Here is a 20,747-nt window from a genome sequence, read left to right on the forward strand (position 1 = left end):
GCCGGAGCTGCAGCGTGTTCAGGACCAGTTGGTGTGTAAGATCCAGTCTAAACAGGTCAGTACAGGAAAGCCGCGCTGACAACTGGTGGCAGGGGGGAGGGAGTCTTATCATGCGGTCCTTCATGGTCACTGTACTTAACCCCTACACAGAATTGCTTCCAGAGTTTTGCCTTTATTTCATGTCCAGGTTGCTGGTTTTTAATATAAAAAATGTTTCGCATGTCTCAGTGCATGCATGCATGAGCAAAAGCATTTGCATCTGTATGTTGTTGTGCATTTTTTTGTGTGTCTTTCACAAGACTGTGTGTGTGTGTGTGTGTGTGTGTGCGTGTGCGTGTGCGTGTGCAGAGATCTTTGCAGACAGCTGTGTACCTTCAACTGAAGATAACCAGCAACCATGTTTTATTTGCTGAGTGAGGTAGAAGCCAAAGTGGGCATTTAGAAACTGTGCATGTTGTGTGTTCTTTAAAGATCAGAGCTCAAACAGGAAAAGAAAAAAGTTTAACAAATCCAGAAAGAAATACAATTATTAGCACCTTGATAGCATATCAGTACTTCTGAAACTGCTATAAGGTAGCCTTTTATGGAACGTGCATTTGACCAGGTTATGCCCTGAAACTGCAAATGTGTGTTTATGTATGAAAATAAACACGTGAAAAATTAACATGTGAAAAAAATCACATGAGAAAAAGACATGCACTACATGTGACCGGTTTGTGAAACATAACGCATAAAGTGTGAGTATTCATATTTGAAACTTTTCTGTAACATAGATTACTGCAGAGCATGACAAATTGAACATCTTTTGACATATTTCATATTTTCCTTGCTTAATGGTTATGTGTAATGTCAGTTTTGTGGACAGCCGCTCATAATATACGGTGCAAAATTAGAAAAGAAGCTGAAGTCAGGGTTAATTTTTTGGTTAGATCATGGTTTGCACCCAAACCATCTAAACAACTCTTATGAGTGCAAATGAAATTACGTCCATGGATGTGTGTGGGCAAAAACAAGACATTCTGACCAGTTCTTCTAAATATTTGCTTTCCTCTGGTGCACTGTGTGTGGAAAGGTTTTGACCTGTGACCCATGCCAGAGTGAGCACATCCATGGTCAGTCAATCTGCTGCAAGAATCAATGTATAATCCACTCCCATGCATGCTTAAAGTGGCTTAATCAGCTTGTACAACATGCAGACAAAAAGGTACATGCAGTTAAGTTGTTTTTTCTCTGCATTGAAATATCTCTAGCTTGTCAGCACCATTTTATCACGTATTTTGCAAGTGGCCAAAAAAAAAAAAAAAAAAGTAGGCCATTGTGATGATCTTTGGACCTGCTGATCATCAAACTGTAGGTCATGAAATCACTACAAAAATGATTTTAATGCTTGATTTGTTCAACCTCGAAACTCAGAAAGCATTTCTGTTGTAGGCTCTTAGAAACAAACAAAAATTAATGGAAAAAAAAAGCAGTGACAAAAGTGTGTGCTTTAATTTGAACTTTAATTCTGCTTGCTCAACCTGAGACCTCTAAATAAACACGTGCACAGGATTCCACGTCAATTCATAGATAAGTCCACTGGATTTCGAAAAGCCAGGAGGCGGGAGACATGGTTGCATCACTCATTACGCAGAAGGAGAAAGGCTTTGGGGGTGAGCGCCACACCCACTACTCCTTCTCCTCCTCCTCCTTCTCAGCGAGATATAAAAAGCTGGTTTGCCTTCTGCTTTCTTCAGAGTGTCAGGCCAGGGTTCGAGTCACTCTGATATTAACTTTACATCCCCTCCAAGACCAAAGATCTCCAAAACAAATGGCACCCGTCGGATCAAAGAAGGTAAATGAATCTTTCAGACTTCTTCATTTAGGAGGTGCTTTGCAAAAAAACAAAGCAGGTAACCAAGTGTGACCGTGCAGTGGGAATGAGTGTTGGTGAGGATGTTTTGCAGAATCTTTTCAGATTTTTGTATTTTACGCACGCAAACTTCTAAAAAGTTATTCTCCAGAATCCATCTAAAGGAATTCTCCCAATAAACCAATAAACCCACACTATACCTTTGATACTGATTTAGGTTTTTTTTTCTGATTTTGTTTGTTTGTTTGTTTGTTTGTTTGTTTTGTTTGCAGGGCATCCTGGAACGCCTGAATGCAGGCGAGATTGTGATCGGAGACGGCGGCTTCGTCTTCGCCCTGGAGAAGAGAGGCTACGTCAAAGCCGGACCCTGGACTCCTGAAGCTGCAGCTGAGCACCCCGAAGCGGGTGAGTATCACGTTTTATCCGTAAAAAAAAGTCCAAGTTCTAAACAGTTCGTGCAGATTTGTGAAAACTCACGTCCATGTTGATTTTAGTGACTGCATCATTTGTGCCATGCGTAATTATGCGCCACCCATTAGGGTGATTTTGCAACCTAAGGTGATGCAAAGGTGATTTGCCTTTTGAAGTTCTGTCTAAAATCCTTGACATTCCACTCTTAAAGTTTAGATGATGTAACACTAGCTTGAAAATTGAATTCCTCCAAAATAAGTTAAGAAATCAATAATCAGTAAAGTTGTATTGCATTGCAGATTTGTCAAACTCCCTTCATCTTAACTATTTTTTTATATATTGGTGTTAAGCACATATTTAGCAAAACATCCATCAAATGCTATAAAATGTATCCCCAATAATGCACATGTTAAGGAGTTAGATGTTGTGTATGTGCACACCTGATAAAAGTTTTAAAAAAAAAACGAAATACCTGAAATACCAAAAACACCATGTTGCACATGTAAAGATAGAGATCTTGCGCCCTGAAGAATTTAGCTCCAACACACCCGATTTTACTGTTCAAGCCTTGATTAGAAGCATCAAGTGTGCTGGATTAGCAGAAGAACACAAAGAGCTCCAGAAACAACCTCTATTCACCCTGCGTTTTAAATCACAGAGAGCTGCTGAGGCTGCAGGTTTTAATTTTAATCAAGAAGGCGCCATATTTGATCATCAGCTGAAGTCTAAGAATCAGGAATGTGGTTTCTGATTGGTTGAAATGAAAACCTGAAGCTACACCAACCTTTTTTTGCAGATAGGATTAGAAAGGCTGGATTTAAAAGCTTCCTTAAATCAAATACAATAAAATCTATAGTTATGGATGATGCTTGGTTGCTCCATCCACTGTAAAAGATATAAACACAAAAGATTTAAAAAATATAGATTTTGGCCTGTCTTTAATGCGTCTTTCAAGGACCTAGAAATGACCACTGTAATGGTTGTATACAAGATGGCAAGCTTGGAAAATTTCCAATCTTGGAAAGAAAGAAATGGGAGAAAAAAGAACGAAATGGGTCAAAATGTGTTGGTTTTTTTTTTTTTCTTTTTTTTTCTGTCATTCCTAGCCTGCACTGTTGGACCACAGGACAGGCTATGAATGATCAATGGATGAATGGATCAAAATGTTTTTTTTTTGGTTTTTTTTCTCCCTCCATTTCTTTCTTTCCAAGACTGGCACAATAGATGCGTCTATGGACGTTAACTACTTAGTCAGTGCTCTCTGAGATTCCAGAGCTGTTCACTTATAAGTTTGGATTTTAAAGATACACAGACAACATATTCTGAAGAACATATATGATATTTCTGAAGAATCCAGGAAGTACCTACAGTGTACTTATATATTCTATAGAAAGTTTGAGACCATTTGTGAAAATGCTTCTATCTTGCCTTGTTTTCTTGAATGTTCAAAGCCAAAGTGCACAACTGGAGCACAAGGTTGTCCAAAAGCAGACGTGTTTGATCCAATCTGAATGTCGTCTGAACACAAATGAAGGAGATAAGGCTTGAGGAGTTATGATCAATATCACACGTTTCCATACATTTTAATAGTGATGTAGATATAGTGCAGAAGCTTGAGTATTTCTAAAACTTTTATTTCCAGTTTTAAATAGGGAAAAAAATCCCAGATTATCAGTGTAGTCTCCAATTTTTGGACATGTGTGTAATTATAAAATGTGTGTGTGTGTGTGTATATATAGTGCATATATAGGTCAAATCAAAGACTGTACATTTGACTGGTTTGATTTGTGCAATGCCAAATAACTGATTGCTCAGCAGTCAAGAGCTGTGAATGGATTCTCACTTTCTCTCTCTGTATCTTAGTGCGACAGCTGCACAGAGAATTCCTGAGGGCGGGGTCAAATGTCATGCAGACTTTTACCTTCTACGCCAGCGACGATAAACTAGAGAACAGAGGCAACACTGTTGGCTTCACTGTAAGACTTTTCATATTTGTACTGTGTTTGAGTAAAGTGATATAAATGCAATTAAAGCAGTGTTTTGTGGCAGTGAGGGGCATCAGGACAGCTTTTTGCTGTCTCCTCGTACGATATTACACGCTATAACACGCTGTGGTGTAAACGCTTTCATGTGCTGGACCACCAGAATTAAGCTCTGATGGAAAAGGAAATGGTGGGGGAGGGGGAACTATGATGAGTCTTAAAACTAGAACATATCCTCGCACTCGTACTCGTGTTGTGCTGTAATAACCACTTTTCCCCGCCCACAGGGGGCGCAAGTCAACGAGGCTGCTTGTGACCTGGCCAGGGAGGTAGCCAATGAGGGCGATGCCTTGGTGGCTGGTGGAGTCTCTCAGACCCCGTCCTACCTGAGCTGCAAAAGCGAGACTGATGTGAAGGCCATCTTCAAGAAGCAGATGGACGTCTTCATCAAGAAGAACGTGGACTTCCTGATCGCCGAGGTGAGGCAGTCATGTCACGCCGAATGTTTGGTAGAGCTAGATGGATTTTCATGACTACCACATTGCTTGTGTAAATGTGAACAATCGATGAAAATTCATTTATATCCAGCTCGATAAATAAGGCTCAATATTAAACCTGAAATATACACAACACTATACAATTAAAAAAAAAAAAAAAAAAAGAAAAAACTGCTGCTTTAACTGTGTGCGAGTTAGCATTATCTAAATGTTGTGATTCGTGCTGCAGTACTTCGAGCACGTGGAGGAAGCCGAGTGGGCCGTCCACGTCCTGAAGGCCACTGGGAAACCCGTCGCTGCCAGCCTGTGCATTGGACCAGCAGGAGACATGCATGGAGTCTCCCCCGGAGAGTGCGCTGTCCGTCTGGTGAAGGCTGGTACGTTGTTTGTTTTTCTCCCGCTCCTGTCTTTTACTATTATGTACTGTTCTATATGTCAACACACTCTCACTGCCGTGGTCTGGGTTCAATTCCCGGGCAGGGAACGAACCCAGGCACTGGGAGTGTACTCTCAGTGCTGGTCCCAAGCCCTGATAAAATGGAAGGGATGCCTCAGGAAGGGCATCTGGCGTAAAACCTGTGCCAAATCAAACATGCGGACCAATGATCATCCGCTGTGGCAACCCCTAACGGGAGCAGCCGAAAGAAAAACATGTCAACAAGTCTCAATAAACCTTAGCAGAATGAACAATTACTCCACATGTGATTTGTTGATGACTTGACTCTCATTGGGATTAAATGTTTTTTTTTGTGACTACTTGAGATAATACAGAAGCAGTGCAGCCAAAAACTACACAATTATACCCTTACATTACATTATACCCACAAATGACCTTGTTTGGCTCAGTAAAACCATTTGTATGTGAAATAAGACTACATTGATATTCAAGCTATATCCTCTAATACACTTAAACATACAACACACAATTCCACCTTTTACACATTAGACCATCCCTCCAACCTCATAACCAAGTGCCTGATATGCTGAACAACTTGTTAACATTACACTACATTCACACTAGCAAGCAAGAAACAAGTCGCTTGTGTTACTTGTAGCTCATCTCTTGTGAGCATGTAGCAACTATTGCTTATGAGTGTTGATTTCCCTTAAATGGTAGTAGCCAAAATGTATAGCCTACAGCTAACCGTATGATTTATAGACATCACTTTTTGTTTCCGATTTACGTGGTACATGCTAGGCTTCGCACTCACTAGCTTTGTTGTCAGTTTAGCAAAGCAAGCTAACTGTACTAACTACATAAACTCACCAGAGGTATCGACAATTTCTGCTACTTGCAGAATTGGAGAGTAAGTAATAAACCGTCACCAAAAAGTAACATTGAGACACTTGCTGCCAATGTCCCCTTTCGGCTCACCCTCTTGTTCCCTTCTTGCCCCCAGGTGCCGACATCGTCGGTGTGAACTGCCACTTTGACCCGAAGACCTGTGTCGAGACTGTGTCCATGATGAAGGCGGCAGTGGAGAAGGCTGGACTCAAAGCTCACTACATGGTGCAGCCTCTGGCCTACCACACACCTGACTGCGGCTGCCAAGGCTTCATCGACCTGCCCGAGTTCCCATTCGGTAAACATTTACTCATTCATTATCAACCAATGCTGTATATGCCTCTCTGTCTACTATCCCATGCAGAAAATAAACGTGACATACAAACAGCACCACGTGGCAGTGTGCATACACACGTCATTAGTTTCTATTAGGCATCAGTTACTTTTTTTTTTTTCTTCTTCGTCCATAAACTTCACTCTCCCTCTCTTTTCCTAGTTAGCAACAGGTGCAAGTCAGACGTCTGAAGATCTATCTTTGTCCCCTAACCACCCCCGATATTTTCACGCCACCCTTCAGCTTTTCTTCTCTCTGGCTGTAACTAATCCTTCACACGTTCCTCATTCTCTCCTCTCTCACTCTGGTTCCTCCTTTCCTATCCATTTTTGTCCCACGAAGCTGAAACATAAAACATGAGAAAGCACATTGCTTACTTCTAGGACCAATCGTAAGTGCTGCTAAAGGTCAAAGGTCAGAACCTCTGAAATGTTTATTATATTTGTTGTAGGGATCATGTTCACTCTGCCCTGTGACCCTTAAGCATTGCTTTCCTAGATAAACGTCAGCGTCTTTCGCTAAGGTTGGAGCTCAATCTGTTGGATGCTACTCTGGATCAGAGACGCTGTATTTTTCTCGTACTTGTACAGTGAAGCAAGTTTTTTGCACTAGGCCTGTTCCTTCAGCAGTTGTGTAATCAGCCTCTCTGTGTGGTAAATGAACATCACCAGTAACTAACATTACAGCATCAGTGATCAGACAAATAAAAGTTACTTATGAAGTGAATTAAAAGGTTTCAGAATTAAATATCGCTGTATAACGACGTCTTCTTATAGATGACTGGGATAAATATGAGAAATTTATTGATCCAGAAGGAAAGTTTTGTGCCAGCTTGCTCAAGATAACAATTGGAAGAATTGATTTAAAAAAAAAAAAAAGAAAATCCATTTCTAAACCTAAAATAGAAAGATTATGGCTGTAGCAAAGGCTTTAGTGCAGGAAACAATACAGTGATGAACTACAGCAACACTAACTGGATAAAAACTCAACAAGACCACTTTAGAGGGAGCACAAATGTTGTATGATTTTAAAAATGCCTGGTTCATTATTATTATTATTTTTACTGTGAATTATACAACAAGGTAACACAAACACTGGCATAATTGCATAATTCTTATACACTCTCATTCAGACGTTTTTGTCTTTAGATCACCCATAACTCTGCCCTTTGTCTGTGTGTGTGTCCTACAGCTCTGGAGCCCAGAGTGCTGACCCGCTGGGACATGCAGCAGTACGCCAGAGAGGCCTACAAGGCAGGTATCCACTTCATTGGAGGCTGCTGTGGGTTCGAGCCCTATCACATCCGTGCTGTAGCTGAGGAGCTGGCTCCGGAACGAGGCGTCCTGCCCGAGGGCTCGCAGAAGCACGGCCAGTGGGGAAGCGGCCTGGAAATGCACACCAAGCCCTGGGTCCGCGCCAGGTAACCCTAAATTACACTGCTTACACATTCCCTAAAGTGCTAACCCATTAATTCTCTAAGTTTCACAATATTAGTATGTGTGTTTAACTAGGAAAGCCAAGTTTTGCTGGAACGCCATAGGCTGTCACACAAGTGTCAGCAGATGCATGTACATCCGAGAATGTCCCTGGTATCGCTCACTGCTTGCTAGCTAAGGGTAGCAAGATTGAAATTCAGCTAACTAGACTCCTCATGTATGCGCATGTCAGCAATGGGAGTCAGTCAGTCAGTCCGTGAGCGAAAATGCCTCTCGTATAACAGCACGCACTTCAGGGTGTGCTGTTCTAGGAAAAGAATCAACAATAGGGTGCTGTAATGTGGCCTGATGTGATGCGGATTTACTGTTAAGCTGTTATTTTGCAATAACACCTCCCAAACTGTTTTCTTCCTCTTATACCACAGCAGTTTGCCAACGATTACAACTTTTTTCTTTATTAAAGAATTTTTAAAGAATAAACATTTCATTACACCTTTAATTTCCAGTAAAACCTCAAGCAACTTTAGGTAAAAGACCAAATTTTAAGCCATATCAAAATGAAAAGAGTTAATTATTAATATAAGGCAGAAAAGTCCTATTTGGTGAAAAGCAGATCAGAGGTATCAGAATTTAGCACATGTGAAACAACATGCACTTGTTTCATGTCTCCTGTTAAAGTCAAATGTTACCCCTGATCTGTTATACCTGGATTAACTCCATTATTGTGTGTTAAAACTCCATGCTTTGACTTTTAATGGAAACTCGCATGGTTGTTTTGTCATCCAGAGCCCGTCGTGATTACTGGGAGAAGCTGAAGCCCGCCTCGGGTCGCCCGTTCTGCCCATCCATGTCCAACCCGGACAGCTGGGGCGTCACTAAAGGCCACCCGGACCTGATGCAGCAGAAGGAGGCCACCACTCAGGAGCAGCTGCGCCCACTGTTCGCCAAGTCTGAAACCAAGTCCTGAATATGGAGACGAAGGAAAAACCCACGCTCATTCGTGCCACCAGAGTGTGGGAAACTGAGAGAGAGAAGAGGGGAGGAAAGAGATTGGAAAAAGACGAGACCTTGCTCTCTCGCTCTCTCGCCCGTTTTTTCTCTGTTAGGTTACATATAATCAAAAGCGAAATGTTCATATTGGCATGTTTTTGCCAGGACCATTTTTCTATCGAAACAAACTCTGTATTCTTTTTCTCCAGCGCGTGAAGGCAGTGTTTAGACTAAAATGTACATTTATGATTGTAGCTGAGGCACCGTGGTCTTTGCTTTTTACCATATGATATCGATGTAACGTTTTGGTCTATGCTCTGTGAGTCGATTCCACCTCTCTGATGACTCTAGATGGCACTGTACAACTCGTCGCTGCTGAGATGAGCAAAGCTGCGTGACCATTCATCCATTTGGAGTCGTTCGTAATTCCAGGTTCGCCGAACACTCCAGGCTTTCAACGGTGTTGTCCGATCAAGTGCTTTCTTGACGTTTTGCATTCTGTTGTTGACTTGTTGCTTCATTAAACATGTCAATGTGATGTATCTCTTTTGTCTGCTTTTATTCTCCTTTTAGTTTGCATTTAAATTCAATATAATGCATCACAAAAAAAGAGAAATTGTGCTCCCTGTTTTGGTCATTTCAATTTCAACTTCCAGATGGGCTCGATGAATGAAAAGCAGCTTTCTGTAAAGAAACCTAAAGGAAAAAGGAGGTGTAGAATACAGTTAGGTCTTGATGAATGATCACAGCTATTAGTTGATAGGAGCTAAAAAGGCATGAGCTTCTTCTGTTGGTATTCAGTAACATTATGCCATACAACCAAGCACTATATCATTATAATTTTAGAGCCCATGACACTGGAAGTGCTGATGTTCTTCGCCTTATTATTTATCAAAAACTGTCATTAACAAAAATTAAAATTGAACATTAACAATTTTTTTTTTTGTATTAAAGTATTTTCAGTATTTGTTTATTATTGTTGCTGTTATGATAAATTGATTGCTTTTCGGAAACATTAAAAACTAAATTTTTTCTTAACATAAAAATAAATAAAACTTATTTACAATACTAAAACATAAAAAGTTGTGAACATAACTTAAATTATTCTTCTAATATTAGAACTTGATTGTTTTTAAAAACACAATTATGACTGACAAAAATATATTATTAACAAAACTGATTATGATGATATATTAATAATAATATTGATAAGAATAATCTTACTTTCAAGTTACACATAATTCTATTTAAAATGTTTCAAAACATCAGTGGGTAATAATTATGTATTTTGCAAATTGTAAACAATAATGTTAATTAGATGTCCCAGTAGCTCCTCTTTTCACACCACAGTTTGTGTATCAGTGTATTATAAAGCGGATGTGTAAGTGATCACTGCCCCCTAGTGGACTTAAAAAAAGCTCTTTTAACGACCACTTCCGGTTTTAAGCTCTTAAAGAACATCTGAGGCAGCTTGTCATCTCTGCATGTGTTGGAAGAAATGTCATTACATAGAATTCTGAAGAGAGAGACAGAGAGAGAGAGAGAGAGAGATCATCAATGATTGATTGATTGGAAAGCAGTTAGAAACCCTTTCAATTAAACCATCTGAAGGAATGAAGCCTTTTTTTAAACATTAGTGATTCTGAAAGGTCATATTGTATGTCAGTCTGTTAATAACTGCTTATAAATGTGCAGTAACACTGTAAATGCTGTGCAGTGAATGAGTTAGGTTGAGCTCTACGGGAATGAAAAGACCTGCATGGTGTATTTGACCTCAGTAACTCAATAAAACAAGTGGACCTAAATAAACAATGTCAGTTTGGACATCATGTGTTCTGTTGGTGGAAAGTTCAGGAATAAAAAGGTGTATGGCTCTAATAAATACACAGAATGTTGTTTTACAGATTTAAATAATGTTCAGAAAATACACATTTTAAAGGAGTTAAAGTTAAAGGGGTCCCTGACTACGGAAAGTTTCAGAACCCCTGTATAAAGGGACAAGCATTTTTATAAAGTCATTAATAATGCAGATATAAAAGGTAAATGAATGTATTATTATTATTATTATTATTATTATTAGTATTAGTATTAGTAGTAGTAGTAGTAGTATGAGTAGAGGTTCAGGAATGGAAAGCTTTATGGCTGTAATAAATACACAAAATATAATTACAGAGATTTATATAATTTTTAGATATTATATAAATAATTCCCTGTCCCTGGCTACAGAAGGTTTGAGTAACTCTGTTTAAAGGGACCTGCATTTTATTTTATTACCGTCAGTAATACAGATATAGCTTAAAAAGTGATTGTATTTTTTGTCATTATTATTATTATTATTTCTATGTGTACGGAAATTTCATGAATAAATTTTGAGAACCTGCATTTAAAAAAAAATTGTCATCAGTATTACAGATATACATTAAAAAGTAATTGTATTTTTTTTTATTGCTGTTGTTATTATTATTATTTTCAGAAAAAAAAGCTACAAAAAACTGAGAACCCCTGTTTTAAAAAACATATTTTTTTTTGTCATCAATAATATGATTATATCATAAAAGTTTTTTTCCACATTTCCTCCTCATATAAGATTATAATATGTAGTTTAATATGAGTTATAATATGATATGATGTGATGTTTATCATGCTTCGGCGAGCCCTCGCGCATCCTTCATTGCGTCAGCACGTACAGTGCGGGTCCCACGTGCCGGATGTTTATGTGTTCCACTTCCGGTACGTCACCAGGCAGACAGGCTGGAGTCGTCGGATGAAAACAGACTGTTGCAGAGAGGAAAGGATGCTGCTGCTGTTAGGACACACACACACACACACACACACACACACACACACACACACGGATTCATCTGACCAACATTAGCGACATTGTTATTATTATTCTATTAGTGACCTTGTTTACACGTAGTTTTAGCTTTTCTTTGTTCTAGAGTCGTTTTTTTTTTCAGCCTGCGAGCTAGCTAGCTAACGGATCCGTTAAAAAAAAAAAAAAAAAGCCTGGTGTGTGACGTCACGGCGAACCTTCTAACGGACTTTTTTGTGTGTGTGTGTGTGTGATTGAGTGGACAGGAAGGAGCGCTCGAGCCGACCGCCTTGATCCCGCCCCCTGCTTTCCGCTCGAGCGCCTGACGTCACGGCAGGACTCTCACGCGCCGTGCGCTTGTAAACAGATCCTCCCACGTGACCGAGTGGAGCAGCGCGCGAGCCCAGTCGACTCCCGCATTGTCCTCTCTGCCTGCGGGACACAAAAGGCAAGAAGGCAATAAAACAACAAAACAACAACAACAACAACAAACAACAAAGGCGAGAGTATGTAAAACAAAACAAAACAAATAGGTACTTCAGAGAGCAGGTGGAGAGGAAAGGAGGAGAAGAGGAGAAGAAAAGAAAGGATGAGGATGAAGAGAGACGGGCTTCAGTATCAGACGGGCCGGAAACTGAAGTGTGCGCGCGATGTTTATTTTAATCCACGGTTGTTTTGTAGTTTAGAGTTTGACGGTTTTCTTTAAATTATCGTTACGTCATAAGGGAGACGCTTCACCGCGACGTCATCATCGAGCTGACATCCGACATCGATCCCTTCTTTCTTTCTTTCTTTCTTTCTTTGTTGTTGTTTTTATCCCGGGGTTTGTTTAAAGCGGGTGTTTTGTTATTAGCCGCGGTTAGCTAACCGTCAGATGTCATTCACAATGGAGGAGTCTCTGGAGTCCGGTTGGGTTTCTGTAAGGCCGAACGTCTTCGAGGAAAAAGAGAAGCACAAATTCGTCTTCATCGTGGCCTGGAACGACATCGAGGGCAAGTTCGCGGTCACCTGCCACGACCGGACGGTGCAGAAGCGCAGCGCGGCGGCGCGGGACTCGGTGACGGAGGTGGCTGAAGGCGCGCTGCTTCAAGACAAACGTCCCGTGGCCTCGAAGAGCGCGCGAGAGAAAGCCTCGGATAAATCTAAGCCCACGCGAAGCCCGAGCAAAACCGCCGCGCTTGGTGACATCGAGGTTCTCGAGCCCGCGTCCGTCGCTGTCGCCATCACCGACGCACGTTCTCCGGACGACACGGACGACCCAGACGCCGGCGTCTCCCTCGTCATCATCGGCGGCGACTCGAGCTGGGCCGGCCTGTTCTCCTTCCAGGACCTGCGCGCGGCTCACGCACAGCTCTGCGCGGTCAACTCGGACCTCGAGCCGTGCCTGCCTCCGTTCCCCGAGCAGGAGCAGCAGTCGGCCATGTGGTCGGTGTTGTTCGGGGTCCCGGAGGTCACGCGGCGCGACACGGAGGCGCTCTGCTACCAGCTGCAGGTGTACCTGGGCCACGCGCTGGACACGTGCGGCTGGAAGATCCTCTCCCAGGTGCTGTTCGCGGACGGAGACGACTCGGAGGAGTACTACGAGAGTCTGAGTGAGCTGCGGCAAAAGGGCTACGAGGATGCTCTGCAGCGGCAAAAAAAGCGCCTGCACGAGGTGAGACACGCCACAAGGCTCCCTTAACAGTGGGGAAGGTGTGTGTGTGTGTGTGTGTGTGTGTGCCAAAAAATAAAGTTGCTCCCCTGAGTAGACAGGATGAAGGCACACTAGAGGAACGTGCCGTTGTCCAGGAGAACAAAAATGGTCCATCATGGAAGCATTAAGGCGAGTGTCAGCACCAACTTATCACTAAACTCATGAACTTCACAGCACTTCGTGACGTCATCACGATGCAAAATGCTTAATCCTAGTAAAATTTGCTTACTAAAGTCTGTTAGCTTCTTTATTTAAAATAATACAAACCAGAACAATTGCTAGAGGAAACACAGATTTTAACATCCAGTTTATCAGTTAACGTGAGCTCTGATGGAGTTTGGAAATGCAGCTGCAGAACTGCGTACGAACGAAATTATTCGTAAAATCATTCGCAGGAGCGTTTACACAAGAAACGTGATGAACGTGACAATCCAGTTAGTTTGGAAAAACGTTCGTATCCTACAAGAGCTCCTGAGTTTACTTATAATTCCGCTCTCTGATGTGACCCTCGATCGATCGGCTTTAAATCGTATATTCGGTGATGAGTTTGATGAATTCGAATTTTTTTTAGAGATTACGCTGTCGAGTTTAAATCACTTCCTTATTTTACTTTTTACACACGTTCAAGTGAAAATTTTGTCGTTTCATAGTAATGTTTTGAAAGAGAGTGCTACAAAACAAATCCATGAATTAAGACGAATATGACTAGCCATTTAATCGTGGCAAAAGTAATGACGCCCTATAAAAGTAGGAAGAGTTGGTGTGTGTCTGTGTAGCTGACACGCTGCAGTGGCTGAGCTGCATTAGTGGAAGATTCAGCACATGCTCTTAGGAGGCGTCTTTCACCGTGTAGTTGTTTTCAGGTCACTGTGAGCTTCGCCTTTTATGGAGTTTTGTGGGCGTCGCTAAATGTAAATCAGCTGTGCTGTGAACAAACATGTCAGTCAGCCGATTAGCATCATAATACACACATGAATACGAAGAAAATCTGTAAAACTTAAGGTAAATATGGCAAACGCGAGGCTCTTGAGAAAGTGGATTGTTTTTCTTTGAGAAGCGTGTGGCGATTTTTCTTCTCTCTCACACACTCACCTCCATCGTTAGTAATCAGGTGGAGGAAGTGGGTCAGAGCTGTTTTATATCGTTACACCTGATCATTAATTGATGAGACAGGTGTGTAACAAGACAAAAAAAAAAAAATCACAAAACATTTCCTCAATCTGCCAGTAAAACTCCACAGTTCCTGGAAATCATGGCTTTGTTTATTTTTGTGCTGTTAATCTTTATGGTTGGTTCCAGATGCCTGATGTGCATTTAACGTGGCATATCTGCGTGTCGTGGCAGATCCCGTCTGGACATCATCACGGGTCACGTTCCGAACGTGGCTCAAGGACCCGCTGCTTTTAATATTTAATCGATCGTATTGCAGACCTTCAGTGTCGTGTTACACTTTCGGCCGTGGAGTATAGACACCGCTTTCTGGTGCTTTCGCTCCGAAAACAGAGCGATGGCGAACAAGGCCTTAATTCAGGTGAAAAGTGAACGTACAGGAGTGTTTGAGTCACCGCTAGAGACACATACAGCTCTGAATGTGTTTTTGTTTCCTGAAAGCCCCTGAGCTGCCATCTGTTGACCTTTATCTCACTGAAACCTGATCTGTTCTGCTGCAGTCAGCATTTTGCGCTGAGCTGAGGCGTGTGTAAAGTCGACCGTTCGGGGAAAAAAATAAAATAATCAGCAAGGGACTAGCTCTGTATGAGCACGGCTGAGTAGAAGAAGCATTAAAATGAGCTGAACTATAATTGAGAGGCGTAAATTATGAGTTCCTGGTCGGGAATAAGACTGAAAATGATGATTGTGTTGATTTGGAAGAAATTGAACATTATTCTTTATCATTTTCAATAAACAGAGCAAGTGTACAACTTTTTAACAGATAAAAATTTGATCCAAAATCAGCCTAGTCCTGTATTTTAATCTTTTAAATCAGAAACGTAAACCTGCGAAGACTCGAAATACTGCCGATTAGCAGTTATTAGGAATCGATATTTAGTCTTATACCACAGTGCTGTTGCATTCTCGATTCTGATTGGTCAGAAGGTGGATCTGACAGTAGTTCCAGCTAAAAGGCAAATCGCAGCTTTATGTTAATGTTCTCGTAATACGTTCCCGGATTAAAAGCTGTGTGTAATTGTTGATATGGTGAATCTTTATTTAGCATTTTTGGAAGGAGTCTCCAGTGTCAGCACATTGTAACAGTCAGACGTAAAGCTGTAACTGTAGTTTGTGGTTTTTCCACCACTAAAAGAGGCTGGTGAGGGAATGACTGTTTATAGCTGCTATAACGTAAGTGATAACAGGAGCTAATATGTTTTTCATGGACATTTCACAACGTACTTATGAACGGACGAAAAGTACATTTAATAAATATTAGATGTGGACGTGGTGTCAGTTGTGAGTAGCTCTGCTTTGGAATAAGAGTCCCCCCACTTCATTACATCACTCTGTTGTTGATTAATTTCCTGTAACAGCACAGCACGGCATGTTTTGTTTGGCTTTGTCGGCCTCTTCATTATTTCCTTCTTCTTTTCCCGCTCTCGTCTTGTTCTCTCTTTCTGTATAAACTGTTTTGACAATGATTAGCCACATACAGCTGATCAGCTAATGTGGTTTTAACCTTTTAACCCGGGACAAGATGTAAACACACTGAACACTGGTTAAGTGAGTCAACTCTGGTGTCTCAGACAGACTGACAAAGCAAACCATCACATCAACACACACATTAAAAAAAAAAAAATGAATTTACATGATTTTGATTATCTAAAAGCCAGAGTGATCATCTAAACAGCGCACAAGCTTTAAATATCAGCAGCACGTCCAGCTTTTTTAAGAGCCGAGATGAAGTGATTTGCCGTGTCAGTAATTCATCCGACTCTGACCTCGTCAGTGTCTCTGTGTCTGATCAGTTATTACACTTTATGCCCCTATATTTGGCCCGCTGTCCTCACGAAGGTGTTTTTTTTAAATTATTAATAAAATCTAAGTGCTTTATTGATCTCGACTAATGTCTGGAGTGAAGCAGGTATAGATCCAACGCCGCAGATATAAACGGAAATCGCCGTCCCGCTCTGAATAATCACGCAGCAGGTTGTCTTGACTTCCAGCGCTGGGTGTAATGGACGGAGAATTGTGGTCAGATCAAGGCCCTCTGTAAACCTTCTCTTCCGGTAGGAGGAGGAGGGAGTGATACTGACGAGAGAAAGAGTGTGTGTATCGTGTGTGTGTGTGTGTGTGTGTGAGTGTGAATAAAGAAAAAAGGGCTGAGAACGTGAATTGGTATCGTGGATGTGTGAAGAGAATCAAAGCTTCAGGGGTGTTTAAAGTAACAATGACAGGAAGACATTACAGCCTGTATGGATGGTTTCCAGACAGGAAGTGATGCCATAGTCCTGAGTGTGTGTTGGCTGGTGAGAGAACTCTGGAAAAGCAGAACATTTTTTTTTTTTTCCAACCACTTCCTAAAATAGGAAAATAATAGAGGGAGTGGACTCGGAAATACCACGGATATTAAGAAGAAAGACGTCCAAAATGGCTGCCAGTTTGACTGGAATCATTTAAAGTTTAAAGACTGGTCCAGTTTGGGACGCCGGGTGTTCCAGCGCAACGCCGCAAGGCTTCCCCGTTTCCGTAACAACCTCCCTGACCTTGTCTTCTCTCCGTTCTTCAAAGGACAAGCTCTGTCGAGAACTTTCCGCCACTTTCCTTCTGCTGTCGGTGTCAGAGCTGAGTGGCTTGTTCATTTAGAGCTGAGATTTCCCAGACTCCTCCGGGATCGTCTGCAGGACCACAGTGTGCCGAGTCAGATTGGCAGTAAAGTGGTTTGTTATCAAGCGCAGCTGGGATCAGCTGATAGCGTGAAATATGCCACGGCCTGCGCTGCTGTCGCCAGCCAAGTCAATATTTAGAGCGTTGGAATTGTTGGCGATGATTCTTAAACAGTTTACGCCAATGCCTTTATGATGGAATGCAGGAGTCGTGATGGATTTAGCAAATATATAAGAAGGACATTAGAAATAACAGATATACATAATCACTCTCTCTATCTCTCTCTCTCTCTCTCTCTGTTAATTGTTCTCCTGTAACTGACAAAACCACTTAAATATCTTTAGCATAATTTCCTCTTCATTTGCTTTTCTGAGACTGGAAAATCTTCAGGGCAGAGGGCTTTTTGGTTTCCTGGTTACAAGACAAGCTGCAGGTTTTTGTCTTTCTAACTTCAGAAGACAGGCTGGTGAGAGAACGACTGTTAATAGGAACTTGTTTTGCAGACATTCCACCACCTTTAATGTAACTATAAACAGATAAAAATGGGTAAAAATAGATATATTGTGTTGTACTTTAATAAATAAAAATAGTTAACGTGGGTAAACTGCTGTGGTATAAGAGGAATAAAACACTCCAGGATGTGCTCTTACGGGAAAATAATCAACTTCGGAGTGGTAAAAGTGGTAACACACTGTGTCAGCCCATTTCACACCAGTGTGAAATTACACAAGCCTAGCGCACACTGCAAGAATTTCCTGGTTGTTGACTAATTTCGAGGTTTGGCGACTGGTCGCTCGCGTAGTGTGAACAGTTCAGCACCGCAAAAAATTTCAAATATTTCGTTTTTCTCTGCGACGAATAACGTAGTGTGAACCAACAGTGATCAGCGTACGCACTTGGGTACGAAGACATTCAGCGCTTCTGTTGTAAATCCGTTGTAACTTTTGTAAATCCAGCGGAAATTTTTAGTTCGGTTTACGCAAACGTTTACGCACAACTTTACTATAAGATTGATAAATAAAGCTCAGTGTGTGGACTGAGCTCTACAGCTCATACGCGAAATCTGAACCATCAACTTGTTGACTCTTTGCTAATGTGCTATATGTTCATATAACGTAGCGTCGTCTGTATTAATGCCCATAACTAGCTAACTAGCTCACCGTATGTTATTATAGGACCTCGTCAAATAGGTTTCCGGGCGACAAAGATATGTGCAGCACGCTGGAGTTTTACTTGCACGGTGGGCTCGCTAATGGATTTATGATTCGTCCACCCCTGAGAGAACTACAAAGAAACAGTGTGTGTGTGTGTATGTCTGAGAGAGAGAGAGAGTGAGAGAGTGCAGAGGTCTGTGTTTAGTTCAGCCTTGATGACGTATGACTGTTTCAGACTGTTAGAAAACATCTCTCTCTCTCTCTCTCTCTCTCTCTCTCTCATGGCAGCTGCTGTTGTGGGATCAGCTCAGATTAGCTCCCAGATAAGCACTCGTGCTGCTCACAGAGCCAAATCTGATTTAATGTTAAACATTTCATTGTGTTCTAGTCTTATGGTTTTTAATTTGACGCAGCTACGGCTTGCGAGTGCAGTGTGAAGGACTCTGACTGCTGAAACACAGAAAGTGTGCTGAGAAGCTGCTCTCTCCATGTTACGAGGATAACGTTTCAAAAAGACAACAAGAGCAAGAGTGGGAATGAGTCATACACACGGTGAAAATTTTCGAGTGTGTTTCTCAGTGTCCTGCTGATGTGTGAATTTAATGTGAGGTGGGTGCAGCTTGTGTGACTTAAAGCAATATTCATATGACAGAGTGTCATAAAAACAGGAAACACACACACTAACACACACACTAACACACACACTAACACACACTCACTCATCCTAAGCCTAGTGCAGACTGAGTGCTTAAACACAACTTAAACAATTGTCCTTCCTCCAGAGTGTATCCTGACCCTTCTCTGAGTTAATCAGCTAAACTCCTGAACCTTTCCTGAACGCGGCTTAAACAAAACACGCTTTCTTTTGTGAGCTCCGTTCTTTTCACCCAACAAGCAAAACCTGCAGAACAGACACAACAGTTTCGGTAAAAAGTGAAGTGATCATCAGTCATCACCACGTGGAAACAACGCGACGGGTGCCTCAGTCATATTTTGTGGTTAGCACAGAGACGTTACGTGTCCGTGTGTAACCAAACAAACTGGACGCAGTGTGAGTATGAGCTCGTCTTTGCCAGTCACAGCTTTGTTCCTCTTTCAGGAGCGGCTTGTCCAAATCCCTGGCTGGAAGAAAACAAGCAAAGGAGTGGATACGGGAAATGATGAAATGGTGGAACAATACAGAGCCTTTTTTTTTATTTACCAAGAATAGATTGCTGATATGTAGACGCAAAAAACAAAGAATACAGTTAATAGACTATAGCCCTATCTGGACAGGATTAAATCTACATTTACAGTCCTGAGGTAATTTCCTATTTTACAGGTGCTCCTGCTCTGAGATTTTATTCCCATCCGGATGCACATGTCCGAGAGTTTCTATGCAGTGATGTCACCTCACATTGGGGAAAGAAAAAAAAAGATGTTTGACTGCTGCTACTTGCCGTATTTAGTCTTGTACCGTGTGTATCAGTGACCCTCCTCTGGATCTTAAACGCTTCCCGAGTTGCAAAACAAACAAACAAAAGAAATGGATGCTTCTTATATACTGTGTGATTATTGTTTAATTGTATTTTCAAACTGCCGTTGGAACTTTGGTCCCAGCGCATTTCCGAACACTGGGACACCACGTTGTGAACGAAGCGTGATCATGTGACCGCATGGCGCAAACTTCCGGGTTCATAGAAAATCCAGTTCGCTAGAAACTCACTCCTCATCCAATCCGAATAAGGCTAAAAAAATCAGACAAATAAGATGCTCATGAAGCGGAAGTAAGGAGTAGACCCTTGAGGCCATGCTCTAACAGGAAAGTAATCAACAACAGGGAGGTATGATGAAGCGCGTTAATGTTACCGCCTCAAAGTTGATTGTTTTCCAATAACGTCATGTCCAGTCGTGTGTTAGTCCTCTTGTACCAAAGCAATGAGTACAATTTTTTTTTTTTTTATTAAAGAACAACACGGCATACTTTTTAAATACTTTTTATCTGTTTATAGTTACAATGTTAATGTTGCAACACAAATCAGTTTCTGATAACACCTACAGAAATATGCGCAGTGTAAACGTTTTCCCTCCCACTCTGCTCTCTCATGACATGATGCAGAGCTCTCCACGAGAGACAGCAAATCAGATGTACGAAGTAGAGTTTATGTTTAGAATAGTTTTATTTTTCCATTTTTTGATTTTTGATATCGTATTGAACGTGATACACTTATAAATATATATATATTTGTTGGAGTTTCTGGTGTCCATTCAGGAAATGCAAATAAAAAAAAATTTGCAAATAAAAAAAATTTGAATAAAAACAAGTGGAAGGAAACCTCAGTGCCGAGAGGGAGACGAGTTCATGTGTTTGAGCGCGCAGCGTTATCGAACACTTTGTGTTCATACAGTATGATTTCAGCTGATTTGAAATCAGTGCAGAAGACAAACGCTGTCTCTGAGCCAGGGTTAGAACAGGGTTAGAACAGGGTTAGAAGGG

The 20,747-nt window shown here is 41.4% G+C and overlaps 2 protein-coding genes across 3 annotated transcripts in view; both read left to right on the top strand.

Moving 5' to 3' along the window:
* Positions 1 to 1,594: 1,594 nt before the first annotated feature.
* On the top strand, positions 1,595 to 9,325 carry bhmt (betaine-homocysteine methyltransferase). The gene is made up of 8 exons (XM_026929339.3): positions 1,595 to 1,834; positions 2,125 to 2,257; positions 4,127 to 4,239; positions 4,533 to 4,724; positions 4,972 to 5,119; positions 6,143 to 6,325; positions 7,553 to 7,781; positions 8,584 to 9,325. The coding sequence occupies exons 1-8, from the start codon at positions 1,610 to 1,612 to the stop codon at positions 8,762 to 8,764; spliced, it is 1,404 nt and encodes a 467-aa protein (XP_026785140.1). The 5' UTR covers positions 1,595 to 1,609; the 3' UTR covers positions 8,765 to 9,325.
* Positions 9,326 to 11,550: 2,225 nt separating this feature from the next.
* jmy (junction mediating and regulatory protein, p53 cofactor) overlaps positions 11,551 to 20,747 on the top strand; it is a 36,530-nt gene continuing 27,333 nt past the window's right edge. For both annotated transcript variants that reach the window (XM_026929096.3, XM_026929097.3), the window contains exon 1: positions 11,551 to 13,256. In XM_026929096.3, the coding sequence (XP_026784897.3) occupies positions 12,477 to 13,256 (780 nt within the window). In that variant the 5' untranslated portion in view covers positions 11,551 to 12,476. The remainder of the gene's footprint in view (positions 13,257 to 20,747) is intronic.

Source organism: Pangasianodon hypophthalmus, chromosome 15, assembly GCF_027358585.1.
Source record: "Pangasianodon hypophthalmus isolate fPanHyp1 chromosome 15, fPanHyp1.pri, whole genome shotgun sequence".
In the NCBI taxonomy this organism is placed as follows: Eukaryota; Metazoa; Chordata; class Actinopteri; order Siluriformes; family Pangasiidae; genus Pangasianodon; species Pangasianodon hypophthalmus.